Source organism: Papio anubis, chromosome 4, assembly GCF_008728515.1.
Source record: "Papio anubis isolate 15944 chromosome 4, Panubis1.0, whole genome shotgun sequence".
In the NCBI taxonomy this organism is placed as follows: domain Eukaryota; kingdom Metazoa; phylum Chordata; class Mammalia; order Primates; family Cercopithecidae; genus Papio; species Papio anubis.
The window spans coordinates 114070140-114091390 of NC_044979.1; the positions used below are offsets into that span (position 1 = coordinate 114070140).

Sequence of the window (21251 nt, forward strand, 5' to 3'; positions counted from 1 at the left end):
AGATACATGTCATTCTACATTTGTCCAAGCCCATATAACGTACAATAGCAAGAGCAAACCCTAATGTAAGCTATGGGCTTTAGTTAATAATATATTAATATTGGTCCATCATTGTAATAAGTGTGCCAAACTAATGCCCGATGTTAACAACAGGGGTGGGGAATGGTGAAGGGGAATATGGGAACTCTATACTTTCAATCCAGTTTTTCCATACAGATAAAACTGCTCTAAAAATGAAGCCCATTAATTTCTTTTTCATTGTAAAGAGAAAAAAATATATCTTTAAAACACCAGGATAGAGAAGGACTTTTTTAAACCACAGGCAGAAAGGCATATATCACAAGGAAAATGCCTATATATTTGCCATAGAGTGAAATTTCAAAACTTCACTGTGACCAGAGACCCTGGACAACATTAGGAAAAGGTGTTTCAGGGACTCTAAAGTCTTCCCCTGGAGCTGTCACCACCCCGGGAGACATCCTGACTGTAACACCCACTTACGTATGGCCCTCTCAGTGTACAAGGGTTCCCTCCAGGGCTCTCAGGCCACAGTGAAAGACGGGGCTATGCTCCCCATGTCACAGGCAGGGACAGGCACCAAATGCTTTGCCGAGACCATGACAGCATGGATGTGGAGGTGGGATCAAACCAGACCCCTCTCCCCTAGCCAGGCACAGTGGCTCATGCCTATAATCCCAGCACTTTGGGAGGCCAAGGTGGGAGGATCGCTTGAGCCCAGGAGTTGAAGGTTACAGTGAGTTATGATGCATCCCTGCACTCCAGACTGGGTGGCAGAGCAAGATCCAGTCTCAAAAACAAAACAAAATGAAACAAAAAATCTCCAACCCCCTCACCAACCTCTTGCCACCCTGCACAGGTCCCCTGAGGTGCCCTGCACTGGCTCAAAAAGAGTCTCCTGGGGAGATGGACGGGGCAGTCCTGTAAGGTGGGGGAGGTGGGAGCAAGAGGAGAATGAATCATGGGACTTGAGCCAAGCAGAGCCCTGGGAATGGGAAGAAGCAGGGCTGGGATTTGGCAGCAGGACCAAGACAGGGGCGAGAGGCCTTGGGTGCAGTGTTGGCTCACTCCATCACTCGGTCATGCTGGCTGCGCCAAGGCAGAGGCAGTGGGCGTCGGAGGCAGCTCTTCCAGCTGGAGAACAGACTTTCACATTTTCTGGATTCTTGCGAGCCAGCTGATGTCATGTTGTTAGCTTGACACTGGCCACGATGGGCATCTTCACACCACAGAAATGGGCAAACACCACCCACCAGGGACCCCACCCCCCGTTAAACACTGACCAGGGCACCACTTGAGAGGGGAGATGATGTGGCCGCCCTCTACATACCCCAAATACCCAGAGGGAGAGGGGCCGAGGGGCAGGGTGGGAGGAGAACCTGACAGGCCAGAGACCACCTAGGGGCTGAAATTATACGCTCTCCATGGGAGCGAGAGAGGAGAGGGGGTGAGCACCCTTCCCGAGGAGCGGGCCCACAAGGGAGCCAGTCTGACTGGGGGTTCTGAAAGCCACGGTGGGCTGGGCTGGGATCCCCGCAAATCCAGCCTGTCCTGTGTAGCCTCAGTGGGAAGTTCCCCCTTCCGGGGAGGGTCTGGGACTTCTGCTCATTCTGTATAAGCATCCATCTCTCTCTTTCGCTTCTCTGTTCTCTGAGGTGAACCATATTCTCCAGAAATCTTCAGCAACAGATGCCTTCCTTTAGCAACCCCACAGGAGCTGTGCCCCAGAGCAATGGCCAGGACCCCAGTGTGGGGGGGTCTTCATTAAGCAAAGAGCAAAATAAATACAGAGATGAAGACAGGAGGGTGGACCACCCAGGAACACCTGTAGCCCACTGTGCCCATGCTCTTCCAGCAGACTAGGGGAGGCCTGCAGGTCAGGCCTGGTCTCTAGGGTGGAGAGGTCCAGCCTGTCTCTTAGCCCTGGACCTGGCCTTGAAGCATGTGGTGGATTCTGCAGATAACGCACACGGGTTGCTGGAGAACTATCACTCAATCTGGCCATGCTGGGTCCAGTGAGCACGAAGAGGGTGTGGGCAGGAGGAAGAGGTGTGAGCAGGGGGAGGAGGGTGCGGGCAGGAGGGAGGAGGGTGTGAGCAGGGGGAGGAGGGTGCGGGCAGGGGAGGAGGGCATGAGTAGGGGGAGGAGGGTATGGATGGGGGAGGAGGGTATGGGCAGAAGGAGGAGAGTGTGAGGAGGAGGAGAGGGTGTGAGCAGGGGGAGGAGTGTGTGGGCAGCGGGAGGAGGGTGTGATAGGATAAGGAGGGTGTGAGCAAGGGGAGGAAGGTGTGAACAGGGGGATGAAGGTGTGAGAAGGAGGAGAAAGGTGTGAGTGGGGGAGGAGGGTGTGAGCAGAGAGAGGAGGGGGTGAGCAGGGGGAGGAGGGTGTGAGGAGGGGGAGGAAGGTGCGAGCAGGGGGAGGAGGGTGTGAGCAGGGAGAGGAGAGGGTGAGCAGGGGGAGGGGGGTGTGAGCAGGAGGAGGAGGGTGTGAACAGGGGAGGGTGTGTGAAGAGGAAGGTTTGAGGAGGCTCAGCATGGGGCCTCCTGTGTCATCGGCACCATCTGGCCCCTGGCACTGGGAATGGTCTGCCAGGGCTCACTGCATCTTTGGAATTCCTCCTCCGCCCACATGGAGAGGCCATCATGCACATCAAGGGCCAACCCACTCCCTGGGATGAGGCCAGAGTTCCTGTGTCCTAGGGCCTTGGTCCTGTCCTCATGAGAGGAGTGGAGCCACAGTCTGGAGGAGGTGGCCCATTAGCCTAGGGCCGCCTGGAAGGAGCCTGTGGGAACTTTAAGGGGAACTCTGAGAGCTGACCCTTGTTCAATTTGTTTTCCTGTTTTTACCCACTGAAGCTTTCATTTCTTTTTCTGTGAGCTGTTGATGCTTATATCTGTCATTCATACTTCAATTGGAGTTTTGGCCATTTTCTTTTTTAAAACTGGGGGGCCTCATTCTGTCACCCAGGCTGGAGTACAGTGGTGTGAATGCAGCTCACTGCAGCCTCAGTCTCCTAGCCTAAGTGATCCTCCCACCTGGGCCTCCCAAAGCGCTGGGATTCCAGGCCTTACTGACCTATAGGAGCTCTTTCCATATCAGGGAAACCACCCATTCACCTCACGTAGCCCAAATGCTGGAAGGGCCTGCTGTGGCCTCACCCACACAGGATGTGCCCAGGAGGCATGGGGCAGGCATGTTCTTGTTCTGTCCCCTAACACGAACATGAACACCTTAAGCACAGGGCATGTCTCTTCTCTTTGCCTCTAGAATCCAGATGTGCGGAGGGCTAATTGCCAGGGCTGCCATCCCGACTCTCACCTGAGAAATTCCAGGGACAAGCTGAGCTGCAGGATGAAAGAAGTGCCCACGGTAGGTGGAGCCAGGATGCCAGATAGGAAGGCCCAGGTGGCTGGGGGAGGAGGGACAAGGCCTGCCCCATGCCTGTGTGTGGTGGCGCCCAGCATAGTGCCCTGCTCCTGGGTCCCCAATCCCAGCCTCCAGCTCGCATCGCATGTCCCCCTCCTCTCCTCACAGCTTGCCTTCCCTGCTCGGGGGCTGCTGGCCCTCCTCCTGTGCATCCCTCCACTTCCTTGGACAACCCCTTCAGAACCACACTGCTTGCTGCCCTCTCTGAGCTGGATTCACAGGGACACCCAGAGGGCTGGGCAAGGTTCCCCCAACATGTCTACTTTGGGAGGATGAAGGCAGGAGTGACACTACAGAGAGGGGGAGGTGTGGGGCCTCCAGCTCCCACTCTGTCTGGAGGGCAAGGCCCCGTCCTGCTCAGGGAATGCAGGTGACCACTAGCCCCAAGAACAGCCATGAGGCACAGAGAAGGTGCTTTGCCCAGCAGCAGGTCTCACACATCAGGCGGTGTGTGAGCCCCTCGTCTCTCCTCATGAGACCAGAGGCTGAGCAGACCATCCCTCTCCGGGGCTTCTGTCCACGGCCAGCCTGCCCTTTACCGCCTGCCAGCCGGAAGGCCCAGAAGGGTCCAGCAAAGGCACTGAGGGAACAGAGTTGCGGTGACCAGCCTGGCTTGGCTTAGCCCTGTCTGGGGAGTTGTGTCCTCAGGTCTGGGTGGGTTGACACCTACCCCAGAGCCCTGCCCAGCACAGACCGCCTGGCCCAGTAGGCTCCCACCACCAACGCAGATTCCACAAACCACAGCAGCTGTGCTGTGCACTGTCCGGGAGGAATGGGTAGGCACCAGGTCACGCCCCAGAGAGGAGAGAGGGGTCTCACCACAGCCAGGCTGGTGCTCCTCCCTGCAGGCGGCTGGGACAAGGGGCAGTTCACAGCTGCCCAGCTGAAGCCGGGCTCTGGGGCCAGGGTCAGCCCACCCACCTGGGGTCCAGGCCATCTGCGCTCCTGGCCTGACGGGAGAAGGGACACAGACAGCCGCTTTAAGACCATTGAGCTCTCAGGACTGCCCGAGCACCCGAGCTCCGAGCCAGCAGGAGGAGGGCTGGGCTGCACCTCCAGCCCCTAGGCCCACCATTGCTGCGCCCCCATCTCCCTCCTGCACGTCCAGGGGCTGCCCTGGACCACATCGGGGTCTCCAGCTCCGTCGCGCCCCTAAGCACAGGGCATGGGGAGGGCCCTCGGGAAGGACGGGCAGAAGAGGTCCCCATCTGAGGAGTCCTCTGACCCCAGAGCGCGGGCGTGGGCTGGGGTGCGGTGGGGTCGGGACTCTGCGCCCGCGGTGTCCCAGCTATATAATGGACACAGCCACCTTGCCCAGGCAGGCGCGCCCGCGGGGGAGCAGTCAGTCCCTCACCCCAGTAGTGGGACCTGGGTGGATACAAAAGCCAGCGACACCAGCCCATTCGGAAGAAACTGGGGACGAGAGAGATTCCAACGCCAGCACCCTAGGGGCCTCACTCGGCGTCCGCGCAGCCTCTGACCCTTCAAAGGCGGCGCTTCAGAGCAGGTCACGCCCCTCCTGGAGCGGCGGCCCGCTGGAAGTCACCGCGCCGGAGCAAGAGTAGAAGCCCAGGCTCCGGAATGACTCCCGCCAGAGCCAGGCCGAGGCCGCGCGGCTCGCGAAGGACGCGTGGGAAGAGCCTTTCCGCCTGCTGAGCGGTGGGCGCCACTGTCAGGGACCCCGGGCTCGCCACGCCACGCGCGGAACCGCACGGGGTCCACGCATGATAGCCGAGACCGGACGGGGGCGGGGGCGCTTTGGGACTTACTATAGCCTTGTGTCCGCTTGCTTCTTTTTTCCTGCAAGCTGCGCATCAATTAAAGTACTCAGGGTTTTGTTTGGTTTCAGATCAATCAGATTTCATCCTTCGAAAGTTTTATTCTCAAGGAATGCAAAAGGATTTTGGAAGCTTCGAAATGTCCACGTAATCAGACTGTGCGGCACCTGCACATGGGAGAGGTGAGCTGTGGGGCAAGTCTCAGAAGAAAGAAATGGGGCTTTCACAGAACCAGTTTCTGGGGCCAGAAGGGACCCGAGAGAGTCAAATGACCCAACCCTTCTGGTTCATAAGTGGGGACGCTGAAACCCAGAGAGTTATATGGCAGCCCAAGGCCACACAACCCAGTGGCTATGTCATGTGCAGTGGAAGGGGGCCATGTATTATGTCCTTTAAAAATGTCCTTTGTACACCCGCATTCATAGCAGCATTATTCACAACAGCCAAGAGGCAGGAGCAACCTGTGTCTGTCGACAGATGAGCAAAATGCACACAATGGAATATTATTCAGCCTTAAAAAGTAAGGAAATGCTGACACAGGCTACAACATGAGTAAAACTTGAGGACATTATGCTTATTGAAACAAGGACAAACACTGTCTGATTCCACTTATATGAGGTCCCTAAAGTTGTCAAATTCATAGAGGCAGACAGCAGAATGGTGGGTGCCAGGGTGAGGGAGGGGAATGGGGAGTCGGTGTTTAATGGGGAAGAGGAAAACGTTCTGGACATGGATGGTGGTAATATTTGCACAACAATGTAAACACACTTACTGCCACTGAACTGTTCACTTAAAAATGGTGAAGACAGTAAATTTTTCTGTTATGTATATTTTACCTTAATAAAATAATGTTCTGGTATGGTATGTAGTCATTATCTCTGAGGAATCGTTAAGAAATAATGACAGAAACTGGTACTTACAATGCTGTCTTTAAAATCTGGTTTTTATTTTTATTATTTTTTTACTTTTTTGAGACAGTCTCATTCTGTTGCCCAGGCTGGAGTGCAATGACGTGACCTCGGCTCACTGCAACCTCCACAACCCCCTGGTTCAAGCGATTCTCCTGCCTCAGCCTCCTGAGTAGCAGGGATTACAGGCACGTGCCACCACGCTCGGCTCATTTTTGTATTTTTAGTAGACATGGGGTTTCACCATGTTGGCCAGGCTAGTCTCGAACTCCTGACCTCAAATGATCCGCCCACCTCAGCCTCCTGAAGTGCTGGGATTATAGGAGTGAGACACCGCACTCAGCCAAAATCTGGTTTTAAGAAGAACTCCTTTATTACCATGTGGCAAATCAAATTCTTAACCTCTAGTAACAAACAAGAAAAACTCAGAGAAAAGAATCCCTAAGAATTCCAGACAGTAAACCATAAACTAAAAGCAATGCGTGGCTGTGAGGGGTGGCAGGCAGGACTGTTGTGCCCCAGCATGTGCCCCTGAGGCTGGCCCCGGGCGCTTGCAACCCTCATTTATATCTCTCCCAGCCCCAGCCCCAGGTACCCAGAGGGGCTGTCCTGCCCCTACGAGCACCACACCCTGGCTCTGCAGTTCTGAGCTGTGTCATCCTTCACAAAGGACCCCCACCACCCCAGCTCCAGGCCTCAGGGACAACAGTGGGAAACCAGAGGCCTTCGGGCCTGTGTCTCTGCTCCCACCTGCAGATGGGACAAGGGGAAGGGGTGTGTGACTGGCTCTGCCCTACCCCCACTCTGGATAGGGAAAGGCAGCTGCATGGCTGGCTCCCTGCACCATGGACTGACCCTCACGACGCTCCAAGAGGTGACCCTTCTCCTGCCCAGGGTCATACAATGGGGCCCAAATGAGGCACAGGCCCATCCTCACCAGGGAGTCACACCTGTTGGAGACTTTCCCTTGCCACATCACTGTCCCCATAGCCCAGAGGGGGAAACTGAGCCCCAGTGTATGCTTCCTGCTGGTGATGCCCCCGTGGGTGACCAAGGCTGGGAAGAGCCCCACATTTACCCCAGGGCAGTGAGGCCACAGAAACAGCTCAGGAGTCACAGGGAGGCTGTGCTCTGGTCCATCCACACTTCAGAGCCTCCATCCTCAGTGCCAGAAAGTGGAGGTGAGTGGAATTTAAAATGACAACTCTATTCCAGCATCCTCAGCCCACGGTGTGGGAAATAGCTCAGCCAGGTGTCAGTGGTGGTGGGGGGAGGTGGTGGCAAAGACCCAGAAGCCCAGAAGTGCCTGTGACACTCTCAGGGGCTGCAGAGCCCCAGAACAGCCTTCAGAGCTAGGGACGAGCTACTGAGGACCTGGGAGGGCAGGAGAAGGAGGGCCCCCCAAAAGACAGGATCCTTTAAGTGAAAGAAAGGAGAGGGAGGAAGAGGGACGGAAGGAGGGGAGGACGATGAGGCTGGAGAAAGAAGCAGCCCCAGGTCCTGCCCGGGAGGGGTGCACCATAAAGTGAGGGGAGTGCCCAGTGACCATCGTCACCACACCAGGAAGAGCCTGGAAAAGACCAGGAAGCAAAAGAGGGAGGAAAAGCGGAAACATGAAGTGAGAAAAGAGGGAGAGAAACAGAGAGAAAGAAAGAGTAACACCTCCCGCAAGACAGGCCGTCCTGGGTTGGAGGTCATGTGGACAATTGGTCAAGATAAGAATTTGTGAATGTCAATCAGAGAATAAAAATGTAAGAAAAAAATGAATCTGGCCTCAGGCATGCAGAGGAATTGTGAAAAGCACCAAAATCACAGCTTTTCTCAGGGTTTTTGACTGGGAGGGGTGTTCTCCGTCAGTCCCTGGGGCTGTTATGATGAAAGGATGGGGATGGGGTGGCGGTGGGCAGTGGGACCAGGACAGCTGGGTCCCCAACTCTGTTGAAGGAGGAGCACAGGCTCGGCCACATTAATTTCCAGGGAGACAGCAGGACCCTTGGGGCTGGTGCGCTTCCTCAGCAGCGGCCTTGTGACCACACATGGTGCCTCAGAAGTCCCACATTGCAATGGAAGTCATCCTGCTGCTATAAGTCCCCCACAAGGACTTGAGGGGCCTAGGCTTTCTCTGAGGAAGGAAAGAGGGCACAGGCGGAGGGGACCCCTGAGGCCCACCTCACACTGCAGTAATGGGATCTACAGCCCCAGCCTTGCTACAAAGGCCTGGTCTGGAGTTTCTGATGGGACATTCCCAAAGGCCACTCAGGAAACAAGCAAAATAGAGTCCCAGAATGTGAGGTGAGGCCCAGATGTGGGGTGAGGCTGTGGGGGCAAAGTTCGGAAGCCAGGGCACCTACTGGGTTCCTAGTCGCAGTGGAACCCTCAGTCACACAGCCCTGAAAGTAAGGTGGTGCAGATGGCATCTTCCCCTGTGCTGGTCTCTGGAAAGGGTCACCCAATGTGTCATGTGTCTCTGAACTCCAGGTCAGAACCCGCCCCAGGCCAGGCTCATGTGAGGGCTCACAGGTTCCTGGATCTTCCCGGGCCAGCAGGAGCCTGGCCCTCCCCCAGTGCCTGTGGCCTGAGCTCACATCAGGCACAGGCCCAGAGGGCTGGCTAAGTTTAGAGATGCTGTCATCCAGCACCAGTCAGATGCCCGAGTGACAAGGCTTCTTCTCACTGTTTTTTGTTTGCGAAGACACTTCGCAGCAGAGGCTGGTTCAACAGAGGTGGCCTGGCCAAAGCCGCATTTCTGCTGGGGTCCTGAAATTTAGGGGAGGCCGCCAACCATGAGCTGGGCATTGGCAGTCACTTTAATTTCGAAGCTTACTTCTCAGCAATGTGAAAGCTGAGATCCAGATGTGACAGCTTTTATTTTCTAAGTAGGTTTTATCTCTTTGACATCTTTATTGAGATTTAATTCATATACCAAACAATTCACCAATTTAGAGTATATAATTCAGTGGTTTTAAATATATTGAGAGTTGCACATCCATTACCACAATCTAAGTTTACAACATTTTCATCACATCAGAACTAAACTTCTGTCCATTAGCAGTCACTGCCCATCCTCTTTCCATCCATCCTCCTTCCAGTTTCTGTCCTACAGGTTTGCCTTTTCTGGACATTTCATAAAAAGGGAATTAAACAACATGTGGCCTTTTGTGACTGGCTTCTTGCACTGAGCATGATGTTTTTAAGGTTCATCCACATTTTAGCATGTGTCAGTGCTTATTAGTATTTCACTGCTTTTTATGCCTGAATAATATTCCACTGTATGGATATAACACATTTTCCTCATCCATTCATTAGCTGGTGGACATCTGAGCTGTTTCTACTTTTTAGCTATTATGGATAATGCTGCTATGAACCAGTTTTTGTGTGGACATATGTTTTCATATCTCTTGGGTATATACCTAGGAATAGAACATTTTGAGGACCCACAATTTCCCTAGTAGCTGTGCCATTTTACATCCTCACCAGCAATGAATGGGCATTCCAACTTCACGTCCTCACCAACACTTGCTATTATCTGTCTTTTTGATAATAGTCATCCTAGTAAGAGTGAAATGGCATCTCATGATGGTTTTGAATTGCATTTCCATAATGATGCCAAAATCTTTTCACGTGCTGTGGGCCATTTGTTACCTATTTTAGAGAAAGGTCTAAGTCCTTTGCCCATTTTTTAATTAGGTTGTTTCTTTACTGTCAGGTAGTAAAAGTTCTTAAAGTATTCTGAATACAAATTCCTTACCAGACACACGATTTGCAAATATTTTCTCCCATTCTATGGGCTACTCTATTCCACTTTCTCAATGGTGTCCTTTGAATACAAAAGTTTTCACTGTTAATGAAGCCCAACAGTAAAACTATTTTTCTTTTGTGTTTATGCTTTTGGTGTCATATCTAAAAAACCATTGCCTAATACAAAGTTGCAAAGATTTGCTCTTATGTTTTCTTCTAAGAGTTTTATGATTTTAGTTCCTACATTTAGATCTATTATTTATTTTGAAATAATTTTTGTATATGGTGTCAAGTACAGCTCCAACTTTGTTCTTCTGCATGTGGATACTCAATTGTTCATTTGTTGAATGGACCATTATTCTTCTCCATTGGAATTGTCTTGGCACCCTTGTAAAACATCAACTGACCACAGATGTATGGATTTATTCTACACTCTCAATCCTATTTCACTAATCTATATATTTATCCTTATGCCAATACCACACTGTCTTGATTGCTGTAACTGTGTAGTTAGTTTTGAAATCAGAACCTGTGAGTCCCTCCAACTTTGTTCTTCTTTTTCAAGATTGTTTTAGTTATTTTGGTTCTCTTATATTCCTATGTGAATTTTAGGGCCAGGTTGTCAATTTTTGCAAAAAACGCAGCTGCAATTTTCATAGCAAAAATGTAGGTCGATTTGGAGTATACTACTATTTAACAATATTAAATCTTCCAATTCATGAACATGGGATGTCTTTCCATTAATTTAGGTCTTCTTTACTTTCTCTCAACAGTGGTTTGTGGTTTTCAATGTACAAGTCTTATACTTCTTTTATTAAATTTAGTATTATTTTATTTTTTAGATGCTATTGTAAATTGTTTTTCCTAATTTTATTTTGTTATTTTAAACTTCTAGTATAGTGAAATACAATGGATTTTTGTATATTGGTCTTATGTCTTGCAACTTTGCTAAATTCATTTTTTAGTTCTAACAGTTTTTAAAATGGATTTCTTAGGATTTTCTGTATACAAAAGCATGTAATCTGAAAAGAGAGGTAGCTACAACTATTTATTTCCAATCTGGAAGCTTTTATCTCTTTTTCTTGCCAAATTGCCCTGGCTAAAATCTCCTATACCATGTTACCTAGAAATGGAAAGAGCAGATACATTCAGTTTTCCAGTTTTCCACCATTAAATATGAGGTTAGCTGTGGATTTTTCATAAATGTCTTTTATCAAGTTAAGGAAGTTCCTTTCTACTTGTCGTTTGTTGAGTTTTTATCATGAAAGAGTATTGGTTTTTGTTAAATGCTTTTTCTGCATCTATTGAAATGGTTCATATAGTTTCTATGTTTGTTCTATCAACATGATGCATTATATAGATTGATTTTTGTATGCTGAATGAACCTTTCATTCTTGGGATACATCCTACTTGTTCCTAATGTATAAATAATCCTTTTTATATGTTGCTAGATTTATTTTGCTAGTGTTTTGTTGAGGATATTTCATCTGCATTCATAAGTGACAACAGTCTGTAGTTTTGTGATATCTTTGGTTTTGGTATTAGGGTATTGCCGGCTTCACATAATGAATTGGAAAGAATTTCCTCCTCTTCTACTTTTTGGGAGTGCTTGTAAAAGACTGGCATTAATTCTTCTTTAAATGTTTGGTAGGATTTACTAGTGAAGTTATCTGAGCCTGAGCTTTCCTTTGTGGGAAAATTTTAAATTACTAAGTCAATCTCTACTTGTTATTGGTCTATTCAGATTTTCTATTTCTTCTTGAGTCAGTTTCAGTAGTTTGTGTCTTTCTTTGTCCATTTCATCCAGGTTATCTAACTTGAGGGCACATAATTATTCATAGTTATTTCCTCATAATTTTTTTCTGTAAGGTTGGCAGTAAGGTCCCCTATGTCATTCCTGATTTTAGCAATTGGAATCTTCTTTTTTCTTGGCTTTACCATCCTTTTTATAATGGTAACCTTCCTCCTAACTGGCATTCCTGAGTCTTCTTAATTATTCCCAGAGGTATTAATCACCTTCTGCCCTATCATATAATTTGTTTATATTGCCTGCCTCTATCCAGCAGTATATAAGTTCCCCAAGGGCAGGCATCCTTGACTTCTTTGTTCACTACTGTTTTCCAAGCACCTATGGCACATGGTAAGTACAGTCAACCAGACTTGCTGAATAAATGAATAAGTCTTCAGGACAGCAAAAGAAATCAGGAACAGACAAAGACAACTATGACTGTAACTATTATCCTTAAAAGAAACCAGGAAAAATGAAAAACAAGCAAACAAAAAACAGTGATTTTGAAGCTCTGGCCCTGTGTTGTCCAATATTGTGGTCACTGTCACCATGTAGACATAAGAACCTGGTCCAAACTGAGATGTGCCATAAGGGTAAAATACACACCAGGTTTCAAGACATAATACAAAAAGGAATGCAAAATAGCTTAATAATTTTTGTTTTGATTACATGTTGAAATAATTTTTTTTTTTTTTTTTTTTGGTACAGATGGGGTTTTGCCATGTTGCCCATGGTCTCTAATTCCTGGGCTCAAGTGATCCACCCACCTTGGCCTCCCAAAGTGCTGGGATTACAGGTGCGAGCCACTGCACCAGGGCTCTGAAATGATATTTTGGATATAAGGTTAAATAAATATATTATTAAAGTTCCTTTCACCTGTTTCTTTTTTCTTTAAGTACTAGAAAGTTTTAAATCACACACATGGCTCACCTTTGCATCACATTTTATCTCTTCTACCCATGGTGCTCTCGACAACTTGGGTAGGGTGGGTGGTGGGGTAGTAACGTCATTGTGAATGTAGAAAAAATGAAGGTAAACTTCAAATCCGTGCTTAGGTGGGCTCTGAAAGAACCAAGGGTTGTACGAAGGAGTGTGGGCTTAGGCAAGTGTCTGGCCTCAGGTGCAGACTCCTCTGCAGAGTCTAGGTATGTAATGCCCATTGGAACCACCTGGGAGTTTTAAAAAAATGCTGACACCCCATTTCCCTAGTGTCTGGTTAAATGCGATGGGGCCTGAACACTCCTCAGGGGCTTCCCATGTGTGGTCGGGGCCGAGAACCATCCCCTGGTCATCTTCTTCGGGAGGGCCTGCTCCTAACCAGACTCATACTCTTTGCCCAGAAAGCCCCTAATGAATGGCCTGGATCAAATCCACAGATGCTGAGAATCAGACAGCACCTCAACAAACAAGAAGTCATGTGAACAACTTCATTAAGAAATGAGCTAAAGGTTGCAAGCCTCTTGGAGTCAAGCTCATGGCAGACATATAAGTGCTGACAGCCTTGCTACTGCATTTCACCAGGTGACAAGACTGTCTACCCAGACTGGATATCAGAATACACCCCCAAGCCCTACCTGCAGAGCCACCCAATACCTCTTGTAAGGCCCTCATCTTTGATAGGGTGGGTGCGCCACTGCTCTGGGAAGCAGTCCCAGGTGCAAGGCCTGAGTGACCCAGACCATTGCTGAGCCACTGTGGAGCACCTACTGTGTGCCAGGCACTGTTCTCAGCACTTGAATTCAGGGTGTGTTGGGTGACAGAAGCAGGGCTCCTCAGCTCCTTGCTGGAAACGGCACTCACTGGGATGTGCTTGACACCCAGAGGGCATTACAGCAGAAGGCATAACACCTGCTGTACTTCATTGTCAGGGCGACAGCAGCTCCTGCCCTCCAGGCTTCTCTTGCTGCTCACAAAGTGGGGAAACAAGGACTGTGGGTCCCAAATTCCGCCCCTGTACAAGTGTGCCATTATGCTTCCTCCCATAAAATCTTCTTAAATCTTTGCTTGGTTGTTGCCAATCTGTTCTAGAAATTCAACAAAAGCTTCTATCTGGCTTAACAAAGAATCATAACTTTAGTTATTTTTGGATAATTATGTCAATACAAAAAGAACTATGTCCACCAGGAACTGAGCCCTCAACAAGTGACCCTCTAACCCAGGAGACAAAAGCCACCCAAAAGTTTGGCAGCTAGCAACACCACCTCTCTCTAACATAAAAGGATGTTTTCATTTTAAATAAATTCAAATTTTTCTATGAATAAAATATACATTTCTATGTAATATGCCAATATGATAATTTTTTAAAAACCAAGTTGATACATAATGCATTTTTATGTTTCTACACTAGCAAAGTGACTTGCAGCTGTAAAAGATGCTTTAAAAATAATCAAATCAGATTCCATTTTTGTGGGGGAAGAGAGAATTAAATTTTTTGAAAATATATTTAAAATCTCCAGAAAGGCCACATCGCTTGCCTGGACCAGGGAGGTGGCATCACGGAACACAGGGAAATGGGAGTGTTCTTCCCAGGGACAGACATTGCACACTTCTCTCTACCTGGTCTCTTCTAGTAAATTACTGTTAAATTCTAGGGTGGCTCAATATAGACTCTTTAAAGGCCAATGGAGCAAAAATGAGGGAAACATCCCTGTTAGAATTTTTAAGTAGAAGACACAAAACCTAAACATTGCATATCTCTCCCCTCTGCTCTTGGGGATTCCTAGAAAGGGGGGATAGAAAGATGGGAATAGGTCCTTCAGTTCTTTCAAGTGAGAACTGAGACATACTCAGTCCTGTGGCCTTTGACCTTGGCAGGAGTCCACTTGCACCCACCTCCACAGGCCCAGCCCCTGCAGCTGGTCATGCTGAGAACACAGCTTTCCTTCACAACAGTTGGACCCTCCTAACAACCTTTCAGGCCCTGAGTTCAAATATAGCATCCTATTATACCCCATCACACTTGCTAGAGGATGGGTCCCAATTTTTGGTTTAAAAAATGTGGCCAACGCGTATGCAGACATTTCTCTGCTAAGAATTGGAAGGCACTTAGCTTTAAGAAAAGACTTACTGACACAGGGGGTCGTCATGAAAGTGTTGGGCAAACAGATTGCAGAATCACATATATGGTGATTCCATCTGTGTTTTGAAATCATATGTATCTGCTATATATGTAGATGTGTATATATGTACACACACACACATATCCTCATACTGACATTAAAATTAAGAGGTCAGGTACCTCTGGAGAGTGAGGGAACTCGAGTGTAAACAAGTCACATTTTACTGCACGTACTTCTGTATTACTTGGGATGTGTGTGTGTGTGTGTGTGTGTGTGTGTGTGTGTGTGTGTTTTACAAGATCATATTGCCCTGGTAATTTAATTAATAAAATAAAAATTTCCAGTCTTGCTGGTGTCATATGGAGTCAGAGCGTTGGTTGTCTTTGACGATGAAAGGAAATAACGTTTTCACAAAGGGGAACCTAGAGGTAGTGCCCTTGGTTTGGAAAAGCACAAATACATCATAGTGAGCAACCGGCCAAGGACAGGTACCCAAAAGCCTCAGGTCAGAGTAGACCACAAGCTGGCCATGAGTCAGCCAGTGGAGTTACAGCATTTTTGAAGCACAGAGTAGAGTAGGGTAATGAGCTTCCGAGAGGAGCAGAATGTGGATTCAAATCCTGACCCTGTGTGACCTTTTCTGAGGAATGGGGCTTCTCTGTGCCTCAGCTACCTCTCCTGTAAACTTGGGATGATTACAGTACCTACTTCACAGATCTAGCACGTTAATATAATAAGCACCATTTAAGCGCTAGCAACTGTTACCAGAAAAGAAAAGAGTCCTGGTAGCAAGCATGCAGATATATTCTTAGCTCTCAGCAAAGTAGGTTATGGTATAAAAATACCATTAAATAGTAACTAAACTAGCATCACCTTAATGCACATCTTGCCAGCAATCTCAGCATGTGCGACTTCTTTTTAAACTACCCTACATTAAGGAATCAAGACCAGGAGGACTCTTGCTGGCCTCCTGGGAGCCAGGCCGGAAGGCAGAGGCCCACCCAACTCACCCCTTCCCCTCCTCGGGCCAGGCACTGGGGACACAGCCATGGGCAGAGGACCGGACCTCCGCCTCTCTGTGGGTAAGCTGTCCAGCACATCAGATGGAGCAAAGTGCCAGGGAGAAGACAAGTTGGGGGGGAGGGGCAGGGAGGCGTGGGGAGGCAAAAGGGGAGGGGTGGGGGGCGTCTGGGACAGCCTGCTGAGCAGCCCAAGGGAGTAAGCTATGAGGGGTCAGGGGAAGAGAGGCAGCCTGGCCAAGGCCCCTGAGGCAGGGAGTGCCTGGTGTGCTCTGGGGAGGGAGAAAGCAAATACAATGATCCCTCCTCCTCCATTCCTCTCTTCCCTGGCAACCGGCTCAGAGCTTGGAGACTCAAAAATTGATTTGCTCTGAATTTCCTAAGTTTATCTATTAACTACCTAGCAGGCCATTCGCTGGTTCACAGTGTGCCTCTCGGCAGAAGGCATCCGCCAGCTGACAGTGATGCCCCCGCCAGCAGTCAGGCCACACACGCCCCAGGATACAGCCTGCTCTCTGGCGACTGGGGTACCACTGGATGGAGTCAAGGACATATCAAGGTCAGTTTTGGGCCTATCTGAGGATTAGTGGGAGAGATGGAAGGGGTAGTAGATGCCCTGGACTGGAGTTCAGGGGCCCTTCTCGCTTCCTGGGCTTGGGCAAGTTGCCAGCCTTTCCTGAACTTCAGTTCTTTGTCTGTAAAATGGGGCTGGGGAGAAGGGCCTTTCTGGACAATTCGAATCAAATAAAATCAAACATTTAAAGTAATGTACACATTAGGTGTTGTTACAACATGGCCCACAAGCCCTAGCTGCCATCTCCCCCAGAAAAGGAGGGGCCCATGAACCCCTGAAATGATATCCAAAACCTCGTGGGAGATGCTTTTTTCTAGGGAGATCTCCATGTTTGAAAAGAGACAACTCCCCAAAAATGGAAGATTCATGAGGATGAATGCAAAATGTGAGACCTCTTCCTACCCGACAAACGGTCGACACTGACAACCTACCAACCCTAGGAATGGCAGCATCCAGGGGAAGGGGCGGCCCCCACACTGCTGTGCGAGTGGACACAGCAGGGAGAGTGGCGGCACCTACAGAGAGACAGGCGGACCCTCCTCGGCAGCCCCACTGCCAGGGACACACCTTAAAGAAACTCTCACACCTGCACCCCAGACGCACTCAGGGCCCTGGCTGTGACGGTGCTGGCCACAGTGTGCTGGGTGACAGTGGAACACAGGAGACAACCTAGATTTCCGTTCGGAGAGGGGCAGGCAGGACAGAGTTCACACTACAGGTCGCCATGCAGGAGCCCGCAATTAAACACATCAACAAGCACAGGTGTCAACAAGACTGCTGAGTGAAAAGTACAAGTTCCAGGTTTTTTACGTAAAGTTAAGAAAAACACCCACACAAAAGAATCCTCTATATTAGTTATGGATACTTATATCCATGTGTAAATGTACCCAAAAGAGCCTGGGAGGAAAAAGACGAAAGCAGTAGTTGGAAGAAAATGGGTTACTTAATATTTCTTTGGAATACTTCTTATAATTTTTTGTAAAAAAGGACTTAAAGCCAAAATGACAAAAGATTAACCATTTTCAATTCTGGGTAGAAGAGATACTATGTTCATTTTATTATTCCTGGGATTTTTCTGGATTTTTAAAGTTTATCGAATATAAAAAAATTAAAACTGCACTGTTGGCTGGGCCATGCAAGGCTGAGGGCTTCCCTGCCTTGCTCTGTAACTGCTCCCACATGGGCCACCAGGCTAGTGTCTGTGAGAAGTGTCAGGCTGAGCAGGGAAGGGCACACACTCCCTATAGAACTGGGCAGGGCAGGGCCCCAGAAAGCGGCTCCTCTTGGCTGGCTGACCCTGCTGCCCAGGCCTCCGGGGAAGATTCGGGAGAAGAGAGAGCAGAAAAGGATGGGGCAAGGGAGGGGAAAGGCCAGTGGCCTCGTCACACATGAGCAGCTGTGGGCCTGAGGCCAAGTCCTTCCTTTGGGCAGGGAGCTCAGTGAGACCTGACTGGGTGCCAGTGGCTGCAGCTTTAAATAAACTTGGACATGTCCACCTGAGGCCAGGAAGCAACACCAACTGTGCCCCGGGCAGGCACTGTCAACAACCAGCCAACGTATCAACCAAGGGACCCCAGCGCTACAAAAGGGCTGAGTGCCCACAACTGAGCCCTGGCCTCAGACATCCCCCTTGGGTGCCCTGCTCTGCCCTCCCCGCTCCCTGACCCACCTCTATGGCACGGCTGCACCTGCTAGGAATCAGTCCCTTCCCTACCCCAGAGCCGCCACAGCATGGCAGTGGCAGGCCTTTGGCGTCCCCAGGGACCCGGCGCCTAGCAGGGCTCCAGAAAGGTGCACTGCGCTGAGCTGCCAGCTCCTGGCTTGGGCATCTCCTCTTGTCCCAGGTCACGGGGCTCCCCTCGATGCCAGGCTCCACTCCTCACCTCGCACTGCATGGCTCCCAGTGCTTTCGCTCAGGAGGCCACACTCCCTTCCAGCAGCGGCTCATTCTCTGGCTTCAGAGAGAAGCCCAGCAGTCTTAGCCCCACCTGGTCTCCACCTCTGGAGCCACCTCTCTCAACCTCCCCCAGGCAGCCCCAAAGACCTTCACTCCCCAGTGTGGGTGGCACTGGCCAGGACATCCAGCTGTGCTGGAACTGGAGGCTCAGTGGGGAGCTGGCCACCCTGACACTGCCACTGGATGCAGGGAGGCTCGCAGCAAAGGGGAGAAGGAACAGCCAGAGTGAGCTGCAGGCTGAGGACACTGGGGTACATGGGAACGTCTTGAAAGTGGCTTCTTTGGGGAAGACCAGGGACACCTGCTGTGAGGGCCTCTGTGCTTCTGGGCACAAGCAGAGAAGACGACAAGAAGGCCCCTGAGGAAAGACTGACTTCCCACTGCTGCTCTCTTCCTCTGAGAACCAGGCACATTAACTGCTACCCACCTGCCCTTCCAGCGGCCAGGACACCTCTGGAGGCCAAGAGGACAGGCAGGGGTAGATCTGTGCATCTGAGGGGTGAAGACGGGGGAGCCAGCCACCCACTTAGGGATCCCCATGAAGGGGGCTGGGCCTGACCCCTCCCTCGAGGTCTCAGCTCTGGGGTGCTCTCCAGACCCATCCAAGGAAGAGTCCCCCAGCCGGCCTGGCCCCTCACCCCACCGATCCAGCATGGGCTTCTTGCACAGGGCTGAGCGCCACATCTCCAACCCCTACCCAAATCCTCTCCACACGTGCAGGGAGAAGTGGGGAATGAACACACCCCCACACTCCTCCAGCTCCGCACTCCACAATTATCAATGATCAGCGTCCCTCACCCACCACAAGGTTTCACCAGACACTTATTTAGTAAAGGAAAAAAAGGATCAGTGCTGGATGTGTAAGAGGAAATCTCGCCAGCACCGCCAGCGCCCCCACCGCCTGCACTGAAGGGACGGAGGAGGATGGGGGAGGACGGAGGAGGATGGGGCTCTGGCCCAGTCAGGCTGGAGATTCGGGAGTTCTGAAGCTAGCCCTGGGGATGCCAGGTGCAGCCACCTTGATTCTCAGACGGGAGACCCCAGGCCAGACAGGAGGCCCCTGAGGCGTTCCCCATCTCTGACCCCAGGGGCAAAGCCGGGTCTGGGGGACCCCAAACCAGACCTTCGCCCCACACTGCTCATACTGCTGAGCAGAGAACGGGAGCCACAGCACCTGTTCCCCGTGAGGTCCCACTTCAAACAAACCTTCAAAGCCCCTTCCCCTTTAGAGTGCCCCCGCCAACGGTCCAAAATCCAGCCCCCACCCACCTCGATGACCCTGAAATTTGCAACCCAATCAGGATCTTAATCTCTCCCCCCTATCCCCATGACCTGATCCAGGCTCCCTGACCTCGTCTTCCCCACACCTCCAAATTCCTGTTTCCAGAAGAATCTGGGGGAAAATCCTCCAGAACCCAGATTCCCCAGGAGACCTACAGCAGAGGCTCTCCCACGCCGGCACCCCCCGCGCGGATGGGGCCACGCGCAGGAGCAGGCGCAAGCAGGTCCCGCCACCCCCGCCGCCTGCCGCTCGGGTGGGGGTGGGGACAGCGTGCCCGCGTCGGGGACGACCCTCTGGGGCCGCAGCCGACCCCTCCTGGCGCTCCAGGCCCGGCGGCCGCCCCCGCGCGCCCCTCCTCTCTGACCTCCCCGCCGCCAAATGCGTCACGTCTGCCGGGAGCTCCGGGGACACCTGCTGCCGCCCCCGCCGCGCCAAGTCGCGAGCCCAGAGCCCCGGCCCGGCAGCCGCGCTGGGCAGAGCTGGAGAGGGCCGCGCGCGCTGAGGTCCGGCGACCGGGCCCGGGGCCTGGGGCTCGGGGGTCGGGGCCGCGCGGGGCCGTGCGCTTGGGCCCGGAGCCCAGAGAAGCCGGCAGCGCGCGGGGCCGCAGTGCGCCCGGAGCCGGCGGCGCTGAGGGTCCCGGAGGTACCGGCCCTCTGGGGTCCCCGGCCCAGCCCGCGCGTGCCGCGGCTCTTACTTGCCAATATCCTCGTAGAGCTGGTACTCGTCGGTGAAGCGGGTGCAGGTCACCGTGGTGGCCATGGCGGCGGCGGACGGGCTCGGCGTGCGCTCGGCTGCGCTCGGGCGGCGGCGACTCCGGCTCCCGCTCGCGGGCGGCCGGCGCGACACGCGCGCGGCGCACACCCTGCCTGCGTTGTGGCGGGGGCTGGCTGGCTGATGCCTGGCGGCGAGCGCACGCGAGATCTGCTCGCTCCGTCCTCGCCAGGAGCGCGCCGCACACCTACGCGCGGGGAGGCGCGGGCGCCGCTGTCACCGCCGCCGCCGCCGCGCCCGCCCCGCCCGCCCCGCCCGCCCGCCGCCCCCTGCACGCGCCTTCCCCGCGCCCTGCACACGCTGCTCCTGCACCCGCACCCGCACGGAACCCGCGCCCTGCATCTGCACACGCGCCCTGCACACACACCCGTGGCCCGCACCCGCAACGCACCTGCACCTGCACCTGCACACACACGCGCGCCCGCCTCCGCCCGCCCCCGCACCCCGCACACACACCCGCGCCCTGTACTGACGACTTCATTCTGTACCCGCACCACGCCCGCACCTCGCGCAAGAAGGCAACTTGCTGCTGGCGACCCCTTGCTCTCACATAACACAGAAGAGTGCACATAATGAACGCAGCCTCCTCTCTCCCTCGAAGGCCCACCTAGCCTGACAGCAGGAGGGGACTGGGGCCCACATGGAGGCCGAGGGCTCATGTGCTGCCCTCCACAGGACTCATTCCTCACACCCTCAGGAAGAGATGCTGCCAGATCCCTCCTGCCCAGTCTCCATCAGCCACACATGTCACAAAGGCTGCCTGGCCAGGAGGAGCCGCCCAGAAGGCCGGACATACACACTGGGACACTAGCATGAGAAAGTGAAGGGGTGGGGCCTGCTCCCTCACCTTGGTCCCAGCCCCTCCCTTCCCCCTCACTTCTCCAGAGAATGGTTGCTGGGGTGTCTGGAATGGAGGTCCCAGGAGGCGACA

At 51.9% G+C, this 21251-nt stretch overlaps 1 protein-coding gene across 15 annotated transcripts in view; it reads right to left on the reverse strand.

Annotated features, from left to right (window-relative positions):
• Nucleotides 1-21051, reverse strand: part of CAMK2B (calcium/calmodulin dependent protein kinase II beta) — a 105975-nt gene extending 84924 nt beyond the window's left edge. For 14 of the 15 annotated variants that reach the window (XM_031665385.1, XM_009203017.4, XM_009203022.4 and 11 more), the window contains exon 1: nt 20244-20528. In XM_031665385.1, coding sequence (XP_031521245.1) covers nt 20244-20308 — 65 coding nt within the window. In that variant the 5' untranslated portion in view covers nt 20309-20528. Of the gene's footprint in view, nt 1-20243; nt 20529-20825 lie in introns of those variants that run through there. The other variant, XM_021935814.2, reaches the window with a different exon arrangement.
• Between the last annotated feature and the right edge of the window lie 200 nt (nt 21052-21251).